The sequence below is a fragment of the Chiloscyllium punctatum genome, chromosome 18 (assembly GCF_047496795.1).
Source record: "Chiloscyllium punctatum isolate Juve2018m chromosome 18, sChiPun1.3, whole genome shotgun sequence".
In the NCBI taxonomy this organism is placed as follows: domain Eukaryota; kingdom Metazoa; phylum Chordata; class Chondrichthyes; order Orectolobiformes; family Hemiscylliidae; genus Chiloscyllium; species Chiloscyllium punctatum.
Window position 1 is genome coordinate 99,258,348 of NC_092756.1, and position 20,500 is coordinate 99,278,847.

The 20,500-nt window shown below is 49.0% G+C and overlaps 1 protein-coding gene across 1 annotated transcript; it reads left to right on the plus strand.

Moving 5' to 3' along the window:
* Window positions 1-16,570, plus strand: LOC140489405 (chromobox protein homolog 7-like). The gene is made up of 6 exons (XM_072588931.1): window positions 1-117; window positions 3,906-3,949; window positions 9,846-9,911; window positions 12,067-12,133; window positions 14,728-15,067; window positions 16,134-16,570. The coding sequence occupies exons 1-6, from the start codon at window positions 49-51 to the stop codon at window positions 16,301-16,303; spliced, it is 756 nt and encodes a 251-aa protein (XP_072445032.1). The 5' UTR covers window positions 1-48; the 3' UTR covers window positions 16,304-16,570.
* Window positions 16,571-20,500: the final 3,930 nt, after the last annotated feature.

Sequence of the window (20,500 nt, forward strand, 5' to 3'; positions counted from 1 at the left end):
CGCGCTGGTGAAAATGTTGCGCAGGAAGAAAGCTGTGAGTCTGCCTTTATGGAGCTGTCTGCAATCGGAGAGCAAGTGTTTGCCGTGGAGAATATCAGCAAGAAGCGCATCAGAAAGGTAATCCTGCGACAATACAAAACACCTCTAGCCTTAACAACTTCCAAAAGCACTGAAGGCAATTAATAAACCTCCCCAACCCCCTTCCCCAATAATAAAATAAATGACTGCTTTCAAAACTGGCCACACGCCGTCAGATGGTGCAGAAGCTCCGGAAGAGATGTAGAGCAGGAGGGAGAGTGCTGCTGTGTTAAACTCAATAATTAAACGATGAATTACATAAATAATGCAAGACAAAAAATCATGCATTGCCCAGCTACAGAGGGAAGGGAGAGGGGTAGGAGGGTTATTTGAACTGGAATAATTACGAAGTGTTAAAATTCTTTACTGAGGATGGACTGAGAGGATGAGGTTGCAAGCGTTGAGGGAGTTTAAAATTGCTCAGTCAGTGAGGCAGCTTTTGGAAGTTGCAAATCTTTTGTACTTATCTGTAAAAGGGCAGAGTCCGGCAGGGATTTGAGTTGTTCAGTCTGTTTATTCGAAACATAATCCAATTGTTTCTTGTAAGAAGTAACTTGCAATTTTACAATGAGATGTCAGTAACAAGAAAAGAGGCTTGTGACCCAAATCTAATTAGTAAACGAGAAATTACTGGACAGTTAATAACAATCATAGTACATGGGGTACAGACGGAAAGAAGCTCAATGTACAAACGGAGACAGGATGAGATCATTGTTACACATAAGCTTTGGTCATGTTTATTCCAAGAATCTTCAGGATTGTTTGTACCAGTCTTCATCACACGAAGCGTTCTTTAGTTCTGAAGAAGTCTTATCCGACTCAAAACGTTCCCTCTCTGCAGATGCTGGCAGACCTGCTGAGTTTCTCCAGCATTTCGTGGCGTTATTTCAGTTTGTGCTTGAAGCTGCTTCCTGGCAGCTCTGAAATCACACAGCCCTGAATTATATCGGCACGTATCTGATATAAAGGAAACTGTCAGAGATACAGCGTTATAGCAGCACGGAGTGATTCCCCTTCTGGATTACAGAGAGTGACTCGTGCTGGGATTGTGTGTGTGTGGACACTTTAGAGAGGATTGTCTTCCTCCTATAGACCGTCCCCCCCCCCTGTATCCAGTTTGAGGATTTGTACAGGGAGGCAGTACTGATTAGGGATCACGTTCCATGACCTTCTGGGAGATGGAGAGCTGAATGTTAGTAAAACTGGAATGGTCCTAGACCTGTCAGCAGCTGTGCCTGTGCAGTAGGAGCTGAAGATATTAACCCTGCTCTCACCCAACAATCTGAGCCCCCAATGCTCCCAGTTCCCCCTGAAATTCTCAGCCTCCCTCCCTGCCCCCCTCCCACTGCACCAGGATCCAGAAGGCAGAGTGAGATGGTGTAAGTGTGGGGAGCTCACAGACTGCTTTAGCATGTGGTGTTGGGGCGAGAGGCTACTTTTCCTGAGTGGATTTCTGACCTGAGTGAATTCTGGTGACTCACAACCTCAGGGAGTGCTTATTTTCCCTGACAAGGTCCCAGTGGTTAAATTCTCACCTGACAAGTATCCAGAGGCTGACAGCAAAACAACTGGCAGTAGTTGTACCTAATGACACTGTCAGACAGTACACAATTCAAAACCAGATCTCTGTATATAACCCCCTGCTGTCTCTGTCCTGGGAGTGTTTGATGGGGGACAGTGTAGAGGGAGCTTTACATGAAAGTGTTCCTGTCATGCTGCCCCCCCACCCCACACCCCCGTCGGAGGGTCAAGTGCTGAGGGATTGCTGCACTGTCGGAGGGTCAGCGCTGAGGGAGTGCTGCACTGTCGGAGGGTCAGTGCTGAGGGAGTGCCGCACTGTCGGACGGTCAGTGCTGAGGGAGTGCCGCACTGTCGGAGGGTCAGTGCTGAGGGAGTGCCGCACTGTCGGAGGGTCAACGCTGAGGGAGCGCCGCACTGTCGGAGGGTCAGTGCTGCGGGAGCACCGCACTGTCGGAGGGTCAGTGCTGAGGGAGCGCCGCACTGTCGGAGGGTCAGTGCTGAGGGAGCGCCGCACTGTCGGAGGGTCAGTGCTGAGGGAGCGCCGCACTGTCGGAGGGTCAGTGCTGAGGGAGCGCCGCACTGTCGGAGGGTCAGTGCTGAGGGAGCGCCGCACTGTCGGAGGGTCAGTGCTGAGGGAGCGCCGCACTGTCGGAGGGTCAGTGCTGAGGGAGCGCCGCACTGTCGGAGGGTCAGTGCTGAGGGAGCGCCGCACTGTCGGAGGGTCAGTGCTGAGGGAGCGCCGCACTGTCGGAGGGTCAGTGCTGAGGGAGCGCCGCACTGTCGGAGGGTCAGTGCTGAGGGAGCGCCGCACTGTCGGAGGGTCAGTGCTGAGGGAGCGCCGCACTGTCGGAGGGTCAGTGCTGAGGGAGCGCCGCACTGTCGGAGGGTCAGTGCTGAGGGAGCGCCGCACTGTCGGAGGGTCAGTGCTGAGGGAGCGCCGCACTGTCGGAGGGTCAGTGCTGAGGGAGCGCCGCACTGTCGGAGGGTCAGTGCTGAGGGAGCGCCGCACTGTCGAAGGGTCAGTGCTGAGGGAGCGCCGCACTGTCGGAGGGTCAGTGCTGAGGGAGCGCCGCACTGTCGGAGGGTCAGTGCTGAGGGAGCGCCGCACTGTCGGAGGGTCAGTGCTGAGGGAGCGCCGCACTGTCGGAGGGTCAGTGCTGAGGGAGAGCCGCACTGTCGGAGGGTCAGTGCTGAGGGAGCGCCGCACTGTCGGAGGGTCAGTGCTGAGGGAGCGCCGCACTGTCGGAGGGTCAGTGCTGAGGGAGCGCCGCACTGTCGGAGGGTCAGTACTGAGGGAGCGCCGCACTGTCGGAGGGTCAGTACTGAGGGAACACCATGCTGTCTTTGAGTTGGTGTTGAAGTGCTCATGTTACTGCACTGGAAATCCTGAGGATTGTGGGCTAATTCTCTGAGGACGTGGGTTCACATTTAGGTGGTGAAATGTGAATGTCGATCCAGTTATAAAGTCTGGAATACAACGCCAAATCTCAATGATGGTGAACACAAATCTATCATTGATTGCTGTCAAAGAAATCCTGTTCACTAATATGCTTCAGGATTGGAAATCTGCCATCGATCCTGGTCTGCTCTACATATGACTCCATACCCATAGCACTGTTGTTAATTCCTCGCTCCCCTTTCAAATGGCCTCAAGAGGCACAGTTCAAGGGCAACTAGAAATGGGCAGAAAATCCTGTCTTTGCCTGTGACACCCACATCTCTGACAGAATTAAAACCATCTTAATTTCCAAACTACCTGATTTCCTTCAGACATGTGAACAGCATAAACAGTCTAAATTGATAATATTATTAGAAACACAGCCAAGATTGGGTTGACAGGGTTAGATACAGAATAAAGCTCCCTCTACACTGTTTCACATCAAACACTCCCAGGTCAGAGACAGCATGGAGTTAGTTAGAGTGTGCATGTGCCACGTTTCTTTCCAGGATTGTACCAGTTTAATATTCCTCCATTTAGCAATCTGGCCTGTGATCAGTATGAAGTCTCCTGACTCTCAGTTCACACAACATCACATCTTTGAGGGAGGTAACTGTGTGAACTGTGGCCAGCTGGCTGGAGGCTGTCTTTCTGTGAAACGCACAGTGAATGTGGGTGAAGGGCGTCAACTACAGGCTGTAGTGATAGTGTGTGTGCTGGCTAGGTCTCTGGGGGTGTGCACGTGCTCCGTGTGTGTGTGTGCACGCTCCATGTGTGTGTGCACTCTGTGTGTATACATTCTGTGTGTATGAGCTGTGCTGTGTACTGTACCAACCTGATGACACTTTGTTTTCTGTTTGATTGACAGGGTAGAGTGGAATATTTTGTGAAGTGGAAAGGATGGCCCCCAAAGTAAGTAACCGATTGCCAGTGTTCTGTCCTGATCTTCTCTCTGCACCTTGTCCCAGCTCCTCTACTCATCCATGAATCCCCATCCCAGTTGGTTCTGTTAAACAGACGTAGAACATTACTGCGCAGTACAAGCCCTTCAGCCCTCAATGTTGTGTCGACCTGTGGAACCAGCCTGAAGCCCATCTAACCTACACTATTCCATTCTCATCCATTTAAATGCCACCAAACCTGGTGAGTCTACTACTGTTACAGGCAGTGCATTCCACACCCGTACTATTCTCTGAGTAAAGAACCTACCTCTGACATCTGGCCTATATCTATCACCCCTCAATTTAAAGCTATGCCCCCTTGGGCTAGTCATCACCATTCGAGGAAAAAGGCTCTCTCTGCCCACCCTATCCAACCCTCTGATTATCTTGTATGTCTCAATTAAGCCACCTCTCGGCCGCCTTCTCTCTCATGAAAACAGTCTCAAGTCCCTCAGCCTTTCCTCATAAGACCTTCCTTTCATACCAGGCAACATCCTCGTAACTCTCATCTGAACCCTTTCTGAAGCTTCCACATCCTTCCTATAATGCGGTGACCAGAACTGTACACAATACTCCAAGTGCAGCCACACCAGAGTTTTGTACAGCTGCAGCATGACCTCATGGCTCCGAAACTCAATCCCTGTACTAATAAAAGCTAACACACTGTATGCCTTCTTAACAACCCTATCAACCCGGGTGGCAACTTTCAGGTATCTGTGCACATGGACATGAAGATCTCTGTGCTCATCAACACTACCAAGAATCTTACCAGTAGCCCAGTACTCTGCATTCCTGTTGCTCCTTCCAAAGTCAATCACCTCACACTTTTCCACATTAAGCTCCATTTGCCACCTCTCAGCCCAGCTCTGCAGCTTATCTATGTCTTTCTGTAACCTACAACATCCTTCTGCACTATCTACAACTCCACTGACCTCAGTGTCATCTGCAAATTTACTAACCCATCCTTCTACACCCTCATCCAGCACATTTATAAAAATGATAAACAGCAGTGTGCCAAAACAGATCCTTGTGGTACTCCACGAGCAACAGAACTCCAGGATAAACATTTCCCGTCAACCACCACCCTTTGTCTTCTTTCAGCTAGCCAATTTCTGACCCAAACTGCTAAATCACCTTCAATCCCATGCCTCTGTTGGGGATGTTTATACATGTTGATGGTGCTGAGCCCCTAAGCCCTTGCTCCTCAGAGATTGATGACCCTTTATTATAGCAAAATGGGGATTCTGCAGTTTGTTGTTGTTGTACTACGATGAGGACTGCTGCTTTACAACAGTTTATATTTACATAGCACCCCAGCATGGTGATCTACTGGTGCAGCAATCTGTTGGGGCAGTAACTGCCAATGCAGTGATCTGTCAGCACAGTGATCTACTACTGTAGTGATCCACCAGTGATTTATTGGTGTGGCAATCTACTGGCATGGTGATCTACCAGTATAGTGATCTCCTGGCCTGGTGACCTACTGGTGTGCAGATCCACTGGTAACAGCACCTTCCAAATGCACGGTCATGTCCAGATACATGGGAACACCCCTCCAAGTTCTCCTCCAAACCACTCACCATCCTGACTTGGAAATATATCGCCGTTCCTTCAGTGTTGCTGGGTCAGAATCCTGGAATTCCATCCCTAAGGGCATTGTGGGTCAATCAGGTGGACTGCAATGGTTCAAGAAGGCAGCTCACTCCCACCTTCTCCAGGGCAACTAGGGATGAGCAAGACATCTACAACTTCTTTAGGAAATAATTTCAGGGATGGATGTTTCTGGGAGCTGTGTATAATAGTGAGGAGTATTAGGTTCGGACACCTGGAGCTGAGAATATGGTCAGCATGGACGGGTTGGACCGAAGGGTCTGTTTCCATGCTGTACATCTCTATGACTCTGTGGTGCCCAAAGGTGATCCCATTACAGTGTCATAGCAGCTGCTACAGAGCAGACATATCATTGGGTCGAGTGGTGAGTGATAATGAAGGCGATGGGTGGTTTGAGGAAATTCTGAGAGTAAAAGGAAGATCTTGTCTTTTGGTAGCACCTTTCACATCCTCAGGATGGCACAGGCCAGTGATGTATTTGTGAACAACTGTCATTGTTGTCAATTTGGGACACTTGACAGCTAAGCACAACAATTTCAAATTTTCCTTTCTGTCTCTGTTGTGTACAAGAGAGAGATTGGGTCTCCTTGTGTCTGTTTCGCTGTGTGTGGGATTGTGTGAGTGCACGCTTATGTCTCTGGCTGTATGTATTTACATGTGTACAGTATGTTTCTCTGTACATTTCTTTGACTCTGTGACAGAGAATCAGTGCTGAGGGAGTGCCGCACTGTCGGAGGGTCAGTGCTGAGGAGGTGCCGCACTGTCGGAGGGTCAGTGCTGAGGGAGCGCACACTGTCGGAGGGTCAGTGCTGAGGGAGTGCACACTGTCGGAGGGTCAATGCTGAGGAGGTGCCGCACTGTCGGAGGGTCAGTGCTGAGGGAGCGCCGCACTGTCGGAGGGTCAGTGCTGAGGGAGTGCCGCACTGTCGGAGGGTCAGTGCTGAGGAGGTGCCGCACTGTGGGAGGGTCAGTGCTGAGGGAGCGCCGCACTGTCGGAGGGTCAGTGCTGAGGGAGTGCCGCACTGTCGGAGGGTCAGTGCTGAGGAGGTGCCGCACTGTGGGAGGGTCAGTGCTGAGGGAGCGCCGCACTGTGGGAGGGTCAGTGCTGAAGGAGTGCCGCACTGTCGGAGGGTCAGTGCTGAGGGAGCGCCGCACTGTCGGAGGGTCAATGCTGAGGAGGTGCCGCACTGTTGGAGGGTCAGTGCTGAGGGAGCGCTGCACTGTCGGAGGGTCAGTGCTGAGGGAGCGCACACTGTCGGAGGGTCAGTGCTGAGGGAGTGCACACTGTCGGAGGGTCAATGCTGAGGAGGTGCCGCACTGTCGGAGGGTCAGTGCTGAGGGAGCGCTGCACTGTCAGAGGGTCAGTGCTGAGGGAGCGCTGCACTGTCAGAGGGTCAGTGCTGAGGGAGCGCACACTGTCGGAGGGTCAGTGCTGAGGGAGTGCACACTGTCGGAGGGTCAGTGCTGAGGGAGCGCCGCACTGTCGAAGGGTCAGTGCTGAGGGAGCGTTGCACTGTCGGAGGGTCAGTGCTGAGGAGGTGCCGCACTGTTGGAGGGTCAGTGCTGAGACTGGAATGGGAAGGCTTTGGGCACCACTTCAATCCTTAGCTTCAGTGTTGCAAAGGACTAGTTCTAATCCCCCTTGTTATTACATGCAGCTCCCAGTGACGTTGAGCTCCAAAATTATTGCCCATACATTTCTCTGCATATTTTATGACTCTTGTGTATGTGACTCTGTATCTGTTTTCTGCAATTGCATGTGAATTTACATGTCTGTCCGTCTGTCTGTGTGAGTAGGTGTACATGTCTGTGTTTTGTGGCTGTGTATGTGTCTTTCCATCTGTGTATTTGTGTATGCATGTGCGTGTCTGTGTGTATGTGTGCATTTGCATGTGTCTGTCAATGTCTATGTACGAGTCTGTGTATCCACGTGTGTATATGCCTGTGTGTGTTTCTGTCTTTGTGTGTACATGCCTGTGTGACCGTGTACGTGTCTGTGTGTATATGTCTACATGTCTGTCTGTGTGTGTGTACGTGTATTTCTGTATGTGTACGTGTGTGTAAGTGTCTGTGTCTGAGAGTGAAGGTACTGCTTGCTCTGGTGCTTGAGTTAATCACGTGATGTATTCTGTTGGTTTCTCTCGTTCTGCAGTATTTCTGCAGCCAAATGGGGGAAGGGAAGTGCTGGCTCTGTTATTGAGCATGTCCAAGTGAGTGCGTGTGAGTCAGTGACTGACCAATCATTGCCATGGTCTGCTGGCTCCATTAACACTTTAATGTCTGTGACACTGAGTCTCTCCTGATTGGGTACTGACCCATTTCATTCTTTTTCATTACAAAATGGTATGGACCGCATGAAACTGCGAGAAAAACATTAAACCTACACAAGTCATATTCATGATTTGGATCAGTCACATGTGACTGCACCCAGTTAAATTAAACCTCCTTTTCAACAGAATCAGCTGTTAATCTCTCCACTAATTTTAGATTCTGAACATAAGTGTGTGCACTGAGTGGTCATGGGTTACTATCATGGAGTGCGGACTGTTGTCTTCATGTTGAGTTTCCAAACCATATCACCCAGAGACACAGACTCTGCTTGAATAGAGAGCGCCTGACTGATCCTCCTTGGTGCATGTGGATAGTCAACTACAGGTCGTTCTGTTATAATGAACTTTTCATCAGCGTGAATTGGTTATAACGCAATTGACGGATTGTGGTCGTTGTTTAGATAACGCAAATTTTCTATGAATGGTTTTAACAGTTTTCTGTAGTGATCCCCAATAGTGTGGTTTTCTATAGCGATCCCCAATAGTGTGGTTTTCTATAGCGATCCCCAATAGTGTGGTTTTCTGTAGCGATCCCCAATAGTGTGGTTTTCTATAGCGATCCCCAATAGTGTGGTTTTCTGTAGCGATCCCCAATAGTGTGGTTTTCTATAGAGATCCCCAATGGTGTGGTTTTCTATAGAGATCCCCAATAGTGTGGTTTTCTATAGAGATCCCCAATGGTGTGATTTTCTGTAGCGATCCCCAATAGTGTGGTTTTCTGTAGCAATCCCCAATAGTGTGGTTTTCTGTAGCGATCCCCAATAGTGTGGTTTTCTATAGCGATCCTCAATAGTGTGGTTTTCTATAGAGATCCCCAATAGTGTGGTTTTCTATAGAGATCCCCAATGGTGTGGTTTTCTATAGAGATCCCCAATGGTGTGGTTTTCTGTAGCGATCCCCAATAGTGTGGTTTTCTATAGCGATCCCCAATAGTGTGGTTTTCTGTAGAGATCCCCAATGGTGTGGTTTTCTGTAGTGATCCTCAATAGTGTGGTTTTCTATAGCGATCCTCAATAGTGTGGTTTTCTATAGAGATCCCCAATGGTGTGGTTTTCTATAGAGATCCCCAATGGTGTGGTTTTCTGTAGCAATCCCCAATAGTGTGGTTTTCTATAGCGATCCCCAATAGTGTGGTTTTCTATAGAGATCCCCAATGGTGTGGTTTTCTATAGCGATCCCCAATGGTGTGGTTTTCTATAGCGATCCCCAATAGTGTGGTTTTCTATAGCGATCCCCAATAGTGTGGTTTTCTATAGCGATCCCCAATAGTGTGGTTTTCTATAGCGATCCCCAATAGTGTGGTTTTCTGTAGCGATCCCCAATAGTGTGGTTTTCTGTAGCGATCCCCAATAGTGTGGTTTTCTGTAGCAATCCCCAATAGTGTGGTTTTCTATAGAGATCCCCAATAGTGTGGTTTTCTATAGCGATCCCCAATGGTGTGGTTTTCTATAGCGATCCCCAATGGTGTGGTTTTCTGTAGTGCAAGGTCGTAGAGGAACTCAAGTGTTTGTTATAGCAGAACGTCCTGTATTTTGAGGAACACCAGGAGTCAAGTTATCTCTTTCTCTTTTTTTCTCTCCTTCACCAATCCCTCCTAAACAATCTGGTGCTAATATTTGTTTGCAACCAACGTCACTGAAATGATTTCCCTAGTCACGATGAGTTGCTGCTTGTGGAGTCTTGCTGTGCATAGGCAGGCAGCTGTTACAGCAGTGACTGCCCACTTCAGAAAGTACTTCATTGGCTGTCAGGTAATTTGGGATGTTCTGAGGTGGTGAGAAGCCCTCCAGGGATGCAAGTCTTTTTGTAAAAAACAAGACAAACAAAGATTGTTGCACTTGCTGAGGACTTGCCAGTGGGAATCCGGTGACTGAGTGTGTCACTGTTGGGTTTGTCACGTAAACTCTGCCTTTGCCTCTGTTTCAGATACAGTACATGGGAACCGGAAGATCACATACTGGATCCCCGTCTCGTCATGGCTTATGAGGAAAAGTAAGAAGATATTATGCTGCCCTGTGCATATGCCCTGGAGCCCCCGCGTATAGGCCCTGGGAACCCCCCGCGTATAGGCCCTGGGACCCCCGCGTATAGGTCCTGGGACCCTCACGTATAGGCCCTGGGACCCCCACATATAGGTTCTGGGACCCTCACGTATAGGCCCTGGAACCCTGCGTATCCACCTAGCAACCTGTGCGTACACCCTGGAACCTGTGTATACACCCTGCAATCCTCTGTATATGCCCTGCAGCCCTTGGGATGTTGGATATGCGTAGCAGTGTATGTGTGTTTGCACGGGATGTTAGACATGTGTGCATGAAGCTGCCCTGTGAGTAGTGGTGTGCCCAACACAGGTCTGTCATGAGTTTTTTTTGTTACAGGGATAAACGTTTGTAAAGTCGGGTGCTGTGAAGTATTGGATCCCCCTTGACTCATCGTCCCTCAGTGTCAGCTTGTGAAATTGAATTTTAAAATCTGGTTGTCCATGGTTCAGACTAGATAAAGTACCAAGAAAAGCTGAATCAAAATCAACAGTGAACCTTGGTGAGGGGAAAGTGTCTCTCATCGCCTGAGTCTGCTCCTACTTCATGAAGGTTAATGGTCAATCTCAGGCACTAAGGCTGGGCAGTGATTACAGCTGTTCTACCAAGTGATGTTACTGAACTAATAGTCCAGAGAATGTGAGTTCATATCCCAGTCTGGGGAGTTTGGGAATAACATAACATAAGACATCTGAGCAGAAATTAGGCCATTCAGCCCATCGAGTCTGCTTTGCCATGCAATCAAGCTGACAAATTTCTCAACTCCATTCTCCCCATAACCCTTGATCCCCTTAACACTTAACAACCCATCTAGCTCAGTCTTACATATACTCAATGAGCTGGCCTCCCCAGCCTTCTGTGGTCATGAATTTCATTGATTCCCCACTCTCTAGCTGAAGAAGTTTCACCTTATGTCTGTTCCAATGGGATCTCCCTTTACTCTAAGACTGTGCCCTCAGGTCCTAGTTTCTCCTACCAATGGAAACATCTTCCCAACATCTACTCTGTCCAGGCCATTCAGTATTTTGTATATTTCGAGTAGATCCCCCTCATCCTTCTAAACTCTTGAGTATAGACCCAGAGTCCTCAAACGTTCCTCATATGTTAAGCTTTTCATTCCTGGCACCATTCTCGTGCATCACCTCTGAACATGCTCCTTCTGAAGATATGGGGCACAATACTCCAAATGTGGTCTGACAAGAGCCTTATAGAGCCTCAGAAGTACATCCCTGTTTTTATATTCAAGTCCTCTTAAAATAAATACCATCATTGTATTTGCCTTCCTAACTACTAACTCAACCTACAAGTTTACCTTACGGATTGGAAAATTGGGAAACAAAATGCTGGATCATCTTTGGGATTGTCATAACAATCCAATGGATTCATTTATGCCCCTTCGTAAGAGGAGGGAGGCTACAGTTAGCGGCTCTGGGCCTAGATGTAACCATGTGTGGTTAGAGACATTGAAGATAGGAGCAGGCCATTCAGCCCCTCAAGCCTGCTATACCATTCAATATGATCATCATTGATCATTGAACTCAGTTACCTAATCCCGGTCTCCCCCTTTAGTTCCTTGCTCCTTGATCCCTTCAGTCAATCCCTTTAGTTATTTTCCCTTTGAAATAGTCTAGGAAGTTCTTCCTTGTATAACAATTCTAAGTTAAAGGTAAAAGATCTGCAGTGCATGAAAGGAAATTGGATTTCAGGATTGTCAGATCAATCATGATCTCATTGGATGGTGTAGCAGACTCGATGGGCTGAATGGCCTAATTCTGCTCCAATGCCTTACAGTCTTATGGCACTGGTTGAAGGTGTGAGTTACCTGCTCAGTGTGAAGGGATGGCCATCAATTCCAGCCTCTTGCCAGTGAGGCTCACATCCCAGAAAATGATTTTCCAAAGAAAAGGTTAAAACTCAAACAATTTCCTGGCCTCTGGAATTTATCAGTTGACTATTTAGTTTGCTTACTCACAGGAGATTCACACTGAAACCACAGGCTGGAGGTAGCTGCTGTGCTAGTAGGCCCATTACTACGGTTACCTGTGGTTTTTTCTGGTTCCTTCTGTTAAATTTGACCCTGTTTTCCCGCTTGGCACTTACCCCTGCAGGGAGCAGAGAGACCGGGCGCAAGGATACAGGAAGCGAGGCCCAAAGCCGAAGAGGTACCTACTGCAGGTAAAGGCTGGTGTCCGGCTGGTGAATAATCTTGACCCGCAAATAAATATCCGTCCAGTTCATCCTCCCCTGTGGCTCAGTAAATGCGGGGCTGGCCTCTCCCCCACCACCTTGTAGGTACAGCCCCTCATACGCACTGATTCCCACAGATCAGAGAGGGACGAAGGGCCAAGCCTGAGTTAGCTGTTGGTCCCTCGTGGGCTGGGGACAGGGGACACTGTTGGTGTCCATGGGTGTTGGGTGAGGACAGGATGCCTAATGTGCCCCACTGTTTCTGGGGAAATTGTGACATAATGGTAATGCCATTGGATTGGTAATGTTGATGAACTGATGGTCTGGGGTCATGGGGTCAAATCCCACATCCACCATTGCAGCTGGTCGAATTGATTATTGGATCTAAATTATATACAAATGATTAGAATCACAGAGTCCCTGCAGTGTGGAAGCAGGCCATTTGGTCCATCGAGTCCACAGTAATCCTGTGAAGAGCATCCCACCCAGAGTCACCCACCTATCCTAACTCTGTAACCCCTGCACTTCCCATTGCTAACCCATCTGCACATCCATGGACACTTCAGATAGTTTAGCATGGCCAAGCCACCCTAACCTGCACACCTTTCGATTGTGGGAGGAAACCAGAGCACCCGGAGGAAACCCTCACAGACACGGGGAGAATGTGCAAACTCCACACAGATAGTTTACCCGAGGCTGGAGTCAAACCTGGCACCCTGATGCTGTAAGGCAGCAGAGGTAGCCACTGAGCCACCCCTAATTATAATTTGGTAATGGTGAAATTATCACTGTCAAAACCCAATCTCATTCATTCACCATCGTCCTTCAGGGAGGGTAATCTGCTGTCCCTAGACCTGGTCTGGCCTACATGTGACTCCAGACCTATCGCAAAACTGCCCTCTGAAATGGCCCAAATAAGCCATTCAGTTCAAGGGGGCAATTAGGGATGGGAGACAAGAACTGGCCCAGCCAGTGTCCCCAGCATCCCATGAAAGAACAAAGAAAGAACCACTGTCCCATGTGGTTGACCCCTAACTGCCCTCAGTTGCACAGTCTAGGGGCCTTACATTCTCTCCAAGCTACAGACTTAATGAGGATGCAGTCGTGATGATCAAAGGATATAACTTAAAACTGAGAGGTGACACCAGGAATTGTTTCCTCACGCAGAGCTGTGGCAATGCAGAACTGGGCAGATGGTGGCTCAGTGGTTAGCACTGCTACCTCACGATGCCAGGGACCCAGGTTCAATTCCACCCTTAGGTGACTGTCTGTGTGGATTTCCTCCGGGTGCTCCTGTTTCCTTCCTGCAGTTCAAAGATGTGTGGGTTAGCCATGGGAAATACAGAGACAGGGTAGGGAGGTGGGTCGGGGTGGGATGCTCTTCAGGTAGACTGAATGGCATCTTTCCACAATGTAGGCATTTTATAATTTCTTCTCTACAACCCCCACCCCTCCCAAAGAAAGACTGCTCATTGAGGCTGGTGGGAATGGGGAGGGTGAGTCTACTGAAAATGCTTAAACCAAGAATTAAAGATTTTAATTGGATCAGGATGTTTCACGGTTGCGGAACTACAAAGGGTTCGAGCACACCATGATCTAACTAAATACCAGAACAGGCTCAAGGGGCCGAACAGCCTTCTCTTCAGTTTTTAAAAAATTCATACACTGGATGAGGACGTTGCTGGCTGGACCAGCTTTTATTCCACGTCCCTTATTGCCCAGAGAACAGTTCAGAATCAAGCGCATTGCAGTGGGTCTGGAGTCACGTGTAGATCAGACCAGGTAAAGATGGCAGTTTCCTTCCCTAAAAGACATTAGTGACCCAGATGGGGTTTTTCTGACAATCAACTCATGGTCATGATTAGATTCTTAATTCCAGATTTTTATTGAACACAATTCCACCGTCTGCCATGGAGGGACTCAAACCCAGGTCCCCAGAACGTTTCCTGGGTCTCCCGATTAACGATAATACCACTAGACCATCGCCTCCCCTATTCTAAGAATGATCAGGTCACCTGGTCGGTGTCACATTGGGCATTTGTGGCAGCTTGCTGTGCGCTGATTTCCTGTTTCATTCCCTACATAAGATGAGGTTCTAAACTTTATTGGCCATGAAACACTCTGGGGCATCCTGAGGTACTGGAAGGTGCTACATAAATGAAAGTATTTGTTGTCTGGGTTTAACCACTGGCATCTCCCTTGGCCTCAGCAGTGAGTTACAGTCATAGCAACCTACAGCTCGGAGACTGACCCTTTGGCCTAACCTGGTCCATGCCGACCAAAATGTCCGTCCACACTAACTCCATTTACCTGCACTTGACCCATATCTTTCTAATCCTTATGTATTTGTCCAAATGCCTTTTAAATGTTGTTAATGTACCCGCTTCAGCCACTTCTGCTGGCAACTCATTCCAAATGCGTACCACCCTCTGTGTAAAAAAGTTGCCCCTCAGGTTCCCCTTTATTCTTTCCCGTCTAACCTTAAACTGATACCCTCTTGTCCTCCTAGCACTAAACATTGAAACTGCGAAGGGCAAAGATGCATCAAAGCGTTGGGTTTGATTTTTGTTGTTTGTTGCCAGCGGATTTATGGGATGGATTTGCGGAGTGCGGCCAAGCTGAAAGAAAAGGGGGAGCTGCGCCTCTCCCTGTCCAGACAATTTGACGGGACTTCGGTGTCAAGTCTGGGTCAGCGGGAACACGCGGAAAACGGCAAACGGATCCAGTTCTCCCTCAGCCGGAAGCACAGGTTTTTCAAACTGGCCAAGCCCGGCTCTACTGAAGAACCCAGTGAGATCACGGAGAGGCATGGGATGAGTGAGTGGTCTGAGGACGAGACCGGCAGGGAGCTGAGTGAAAAATATGTGGATTCGGAGTTTGAGGATGAATTGCAGAGTGAGAGCTGTCCCGAGGCAAACGAAGGTGAGTGACAGACTGTGAGGCACAAACCCCTCGCTGAGTTCGCCTCTGGTCGCTGGCTTCCTGTTATGAAAGGTGCCGTGTAAATGCAGCTTCTCACTCTGAAACGTCCGCCCTGCACTGAAAGTCGGTCACCCTCCCGCCCCTCCCCTCTATCTGAGCTTTCTGTTTCATGTTGATGCCAATCACTGAGGCCTTTGGTCCTGGTTAATCCTCAGGAAATTCTCCTCAGTGTCTTGAGGGGATTAGCCTCCCCCTATTATTCCCCATCTCACATTACCTCTCCCATTTTCCCACACACACACACAGTTCCCTTTAAACCCCTCTCTCTCCTGTCCCTCTCCTTGCCGCTTTCTCCCACCCTTGGTCACTCTCATGTCTTTCCCTCACATGGTGAGCTGGTGGCCGAGTGGTATAATCACTTGATTGTTAATCGAGAGACCTAGTTAATGTTCTAGGGACCCGGGTTCAAATCCTGCCACCGCAGATGGTGCAATTTGAATTCCATAAAAATCTGGAATGAAGAGCCTGATGATAACCTTGAATTGATTGTTGGTTTACTAATGACCTTTAGGGAAGGACACTTACCTAGTCTGGTCTACATGGGACTCCAGACTCACAGCAATGTGAGTGACTCTTAACCACCCTCCCCCAATTAGGATGGGCAACAAATGCTGGCCTAGCCTGTGACATCCTCACCTAATGGAAACAAAACTCTTTCTCTTTCTACCTCTTCCTGTTCCTTTTTCTCTCTTCCCCTTATCTCTTCATCCCACGCTGCAGTGCCCAATCCAAGGGAGAAGGGGTGGGGATTGGTGATGTGGGGTGGGGTTTGGTGAGGTTTGGGTTGGAGTGGTGGATTTGAAGGAGGGAGTTGAGGTGGGGGTTGGATGCAGTTGAGTTGGGGGTTGGATGCAGTTGAGTTGGGTTGGGGGTGGGTGTTGGTAGGGTGAGGTTTGGGTTAGGTGGGTTGGTTTGGCGGAGCTCCCTGGAGCTGGGAGAGTCTGACACTGATGGGCCGAATGAGTGAGATTTTATCCTCTGCCTCTCTTTTCCCTCCTGTCTGCAGGCTCCGCCTCTCCCATTCGGATGACTGGCTCAATTCCCATTGGCTGGCAGCCTTCCATTCCCCTTGGTAACGTCACAGTGACTGATGTCACGGCAAACTCCCTGACGGTGACCTTCCGGGAAGGCCAGGCAGCTGAGGGTTTCTTCAGGGACCGGAGTCTGAGCTGCTGAAAACAAACAGATTTACATCCGTCCTGTCAAATGTTTTGTTCATTTCTCCTAAAAGAGAAACAAGGTTCCATATTTATAAACTGTTGAGTATATGTATCACCATAGAAACGGTTAGGGTCTGCAGGGTAGCACGTAGGTTCATGGACCCCTTCAGAACAGGAGAGGGAGGGAGTGTGGAGGATGGAGGGAGGGCAGGGAGGAATGAGAGGCAAGGTAGGGAGAGCAGGAGAGGGACATTGGAAAGAGAGAGAGATTCAGGAGGGACTGAAGAAGGAAGGATGTGGGTATGAGGGGGTGGGGGAGTATGGGGGGGGTGTTACTGTGGAGACAGAGATTGGGAGATGGAGGTGGGGCTAGGGAGAGGGTATTGAGGGAGTGGGGAGTATGGGGGTTCCTAAGGAGACAGAGGGATTGGGAGATGGAGGTGGGGTTAGGGAGAGGGTATTGAGGGAGTGGGGAGTATGGGGGTTCCTAAGGAGACAGAGGGATTGGGAGATGGAGGTGGGGTTAGGGAGAGGGTATTGAGGGAGTGGGGAGTATGGGGGTTACTGAAGAGACAGAGGGATTAGGAGATGGAGGTGGGGCTGGGAGGGAGCCAGGGAGGTAGAGTTGGGAGAGCACAAGGGTGTACACTGGGAATTTGGCTAAAGGACTTTGCTGTGATGTAGCTGTAGTGAACCTGCCCATTTCAGTGTCTTGACCTGTTGTCACAGAGAGGGCTTTATTAGGGCAGATGTTTGACCTGGGACTGACCAGGGTCTAGCACAGTCTGAGTCTGGGACTGATTTGTGAGGTGATACAATGCTGTATCTAACCCTGAAATGAGCGGTCTCTAGTGGAACACTGTGTGGCACCTCTGGTCTAAATTGAAATGTTGTTCAGGGGAGGGTGAGCTTCCATGGATTGCCTGCCTCCAGGCTGTGCCCTGTAACGTTTACATCAGAGTGGTGCTGGAAAAGCACAGCAGGTCAGGCAGCATCCGAGGAGCAGGAAAGTCAACGTTTTGGGCAAAAGCTCTTCATCAGGATTCCTGATGAAGAGCTTTTGCCCAAAACGTTGATTTTCCTGCTCCTCAGATGCTACCTGACCTGCTGTGCTTTTCCAGCACCACTCTGATGTAAACTCTGGTTTCCAGCATCTGTAGTCCTCACTTTTGCCTGTGCCCTGTAAAGGTCACACTGTGCTGTACTCACAGTTTACTCGTTCACTGCACTTGTTTAGATCGGTGAGGCAGTGGGTTTGTACGTTGGGGATCCACGTAACAGTTAGCAGAGAGTCGCTGTGGGTTTGAGATGCAGTTTGAGCCAGACTGAAGCAGTGTAATCTAGTCTGAGGGTCCATGCTTCAGAACAGAGGTTATAAGCTGAGGCTCCATCACTCATTGAGGGTCTGAGAGACACCATGTCTTGGTACGTACACTGCTCTGTCTTTTTACCCATCCTCTCTTATTTTCCATTCACTTGTTCTCACTTGCCCCTTCCATTTATTCCAGATTTGTTTTATTCTCTTTATTACTGATCTCACATTCCAGTTTTTTTAATCTCTTCCCTCAATGTTGCCTTCTGTCTGTCTCCATTTCCCTGTCCCTTTTTCTCTGGGTGTGTCTTTCACTGTGTGTCTCTCTCTCTTTTTCCATCTCTTGCTGTTGCACTCTCTGTGTGTCCTCCTGTCTCTGAGTACCCCTCTCTCTGTCTGTCTCTCTCTCTCTCTCTCTCTCTCTCCTCTGTGCATTGTTTAGCTGCTCTCTGATGTCGACCTCCCTGAGGAATATTTGCACTTGAGTCTGTTTGAGTTTGTCGGATATTTTGCACAGAATGATATCAAAATGGTGAATGTGTGGGTGTGGTTCGTTTTGGTTTTTTGAGCTGCCAAGTATTTTTGATCAGGCTGGAGGCTGTGCTGTAAATATATTGTAAATAAGTTGAATTGTTGATTGTTGCACTGGAGTGTTGCTGGCCTAAGCAGGAGCTGCCACAATATTTAATGCGATCTGGAGAAGACTTTACACTGGAGAGGCTCAGTCAGTCTCTGACACTGCCTGACAGGCACTGGATGGATGAGTGCAAACCCCACGTGTGATAGCCTCACCCACCGTCCAAGGAAACTGTGATTGCCACCACTCTCCTGTCAAAACTGGATTGACCCCAAATTTTTCACCCATCCCACATGACCTGCTATATATCCTCCCCATCTGCAAACCCATTGGCCTTGTTTACAGATCCACAAGGGTCTGAGTTCAAAACCCATCCCAGATTGAGGGAGCGCCGCACTGTCGGAGGGTCAGTGCTGAGGGACTGCTGCACTGTCGGAGGGTCAGTGCTGAGGGAGTGCCGCACTGTCGGAGGGTCAGTGCTGAGGGAGTGCCGCACTGTCGGAGGGTCAGTGCTGAGGGAGTGCCGCACTGTCGGAGGGTCAGTGCTGAGGGAGTGCCGCACTGTCGGAGGGTCAGTGCTGAGGAAGTGCCGCACTGTCGGAGGGTCAGTGCTGAGGGAGTGCCGCACTGTCGGAGGGTCAGTGCTGAGGGAGTGCTGCACTGTCGGAGGGTCAGTGCTGAGGGAGTGCCATGCTATCAGAGGGTTAGTGCTAAGGAAGTGCCGCACTGTTGGAGGGTCAGTGCTGAGGGAGTGCCGCACTGTCGGAGGGTCAGTGCTGAGGGAGTGCCATGCTATCAGAGGGTTAGTGCTAAGGAAGTGCCGTGCTGTTGGAGGGTCAGTGCTGAGGGAGTGCCACGCTCTCGGAGGGTCAGTGCTGAGGGAGTGCCTCACTGTTGGAGGGTCAGCGTTGAGGGAGTGTGCAGTTATTAACTTTTTGAATCAATCTGCCCCTGACAGATGTCACACCAACTGGCCAGTGGTTTCCTGTTTTCCTTTTTTTTTAGAATCCCTACAGTGAAGAACCAAGTCATTTGGTCCATCAAGTCCACACTGACTGTCCGGAGAGCATCCCACCCAGATCCACACCCCTACCCTTTAACTCTGCATTTCCCCATAGCTAATCTAGTCTAGCCTACACATCCCTGGATGCTATGGGCAATTTCCAAAGGCCAATCCACCCTGACCTGCACATCTTTGGACTGTGTGAGGAAACAAGAGCACCCGGAAAAAAAACCCACACAGACACAAGGAGAATGTGCAAACTCTACACAGACAGTTGCCTGAGCCTGGAATCGAGCACGGGTCCCTGACGCTGTGAGACAGTAGTGCTAACCACTGAGCCATCCCTATTCTTGAGTAGGGTCTTATGTTTGCTACTTTCCAATCCGATGGAACCTTTCTTGAATCTATGGAACTTTGGATATTAACAGCAATATATCTGTTACCTCATTAGCCACCTCATTCAGAGCCCAGGATGAAGTCCATCAGACACACACACCTGTCACCTGAAGCTCTCAGTCAGTTTCCTTTGTAATTGTAGTTTTGCTAATTTGTCTCCCTCCCTCCTTCCTGATTAACAGTATCATGAGGAATGTTTTCTATATCCTTTATAATGAAGACAGAAGCAAAATATTTTGTTCATTTCATCCATCGTTTCCTCATTATTTATATTTAACTCCCCATTCTCACCCTTGAGAGGATCAACACCTGCTTACTGTGTTTTTTTTAAATACTTGTAGAAACTCTTGCTGTTTTTACATTTTTAGCTAGCTTTTTAAGAGAGACCTAGGAGTTCAGGTACATAATTTTTGAAATTGCGGCACATATAGACAGGAAGGTTCAGAAGGTGTTCACACACTTACCTTCATAGCTCAGACCTTTGAGTATAGGCATTGGGATGTCATGTTGAGGTTGTACAGGACACTGGTGAGTGCTGTGTCCAGTTCTGGTCGCCCTGTTACAGGAAGGATATTATTAAACTGGCGAGGGTTCAGTAAAGATTTACCAGGATGTTGCCCTGAGTGGAGGGTTTGAGCTATAAAATAGATTGGGAAGACTGGGACTTTTTTTTACTGGAGCGTAGGAAGTTGAGGGGTGACCATATAGAGATTTATAAAATCATGCGAGGCACAGACAAGGTGAAAGACAAGGGTCTTTTCAATGGGGTTGGGGAGTTCAAAACCAGGTGGCATATTTTTAAGGTGAGAGGAGAAAGATTTCAAAGGGACATGAGGGGGCAACCGTTTTCCTCAGCGTGGTTTGTGTGTGGAATGAACTGCCAGAGGAAGTGGTAGATGTGGGTACAGTTTCAGTGTTTAATAGA

Bases quoted from the DNA above. Each gene is read 5' to 3' on its own strand.
- LOC140489405 (XM_072588931.1), top strand. From the start codon at position 49: ATGGAGCTGTCTGCAATCGGAGAGCAAGTGTTTGCCGTGGAGAATATC. The intron at 118-3,905 runs GTAATCCTGCGA...TTTGATTGACAG, and splicing joins GCAAGAAGCGCATCAGAAAG to GGTAGAGTGGAATATTTTGT. The intron at 3,950-9,845 runs GTAAGTAACCGA...CCTCTGTTTCAG, and splicing joins TGGAAAGGATGGCCCCCAAA to ATACAGTACATGGGAACCGG.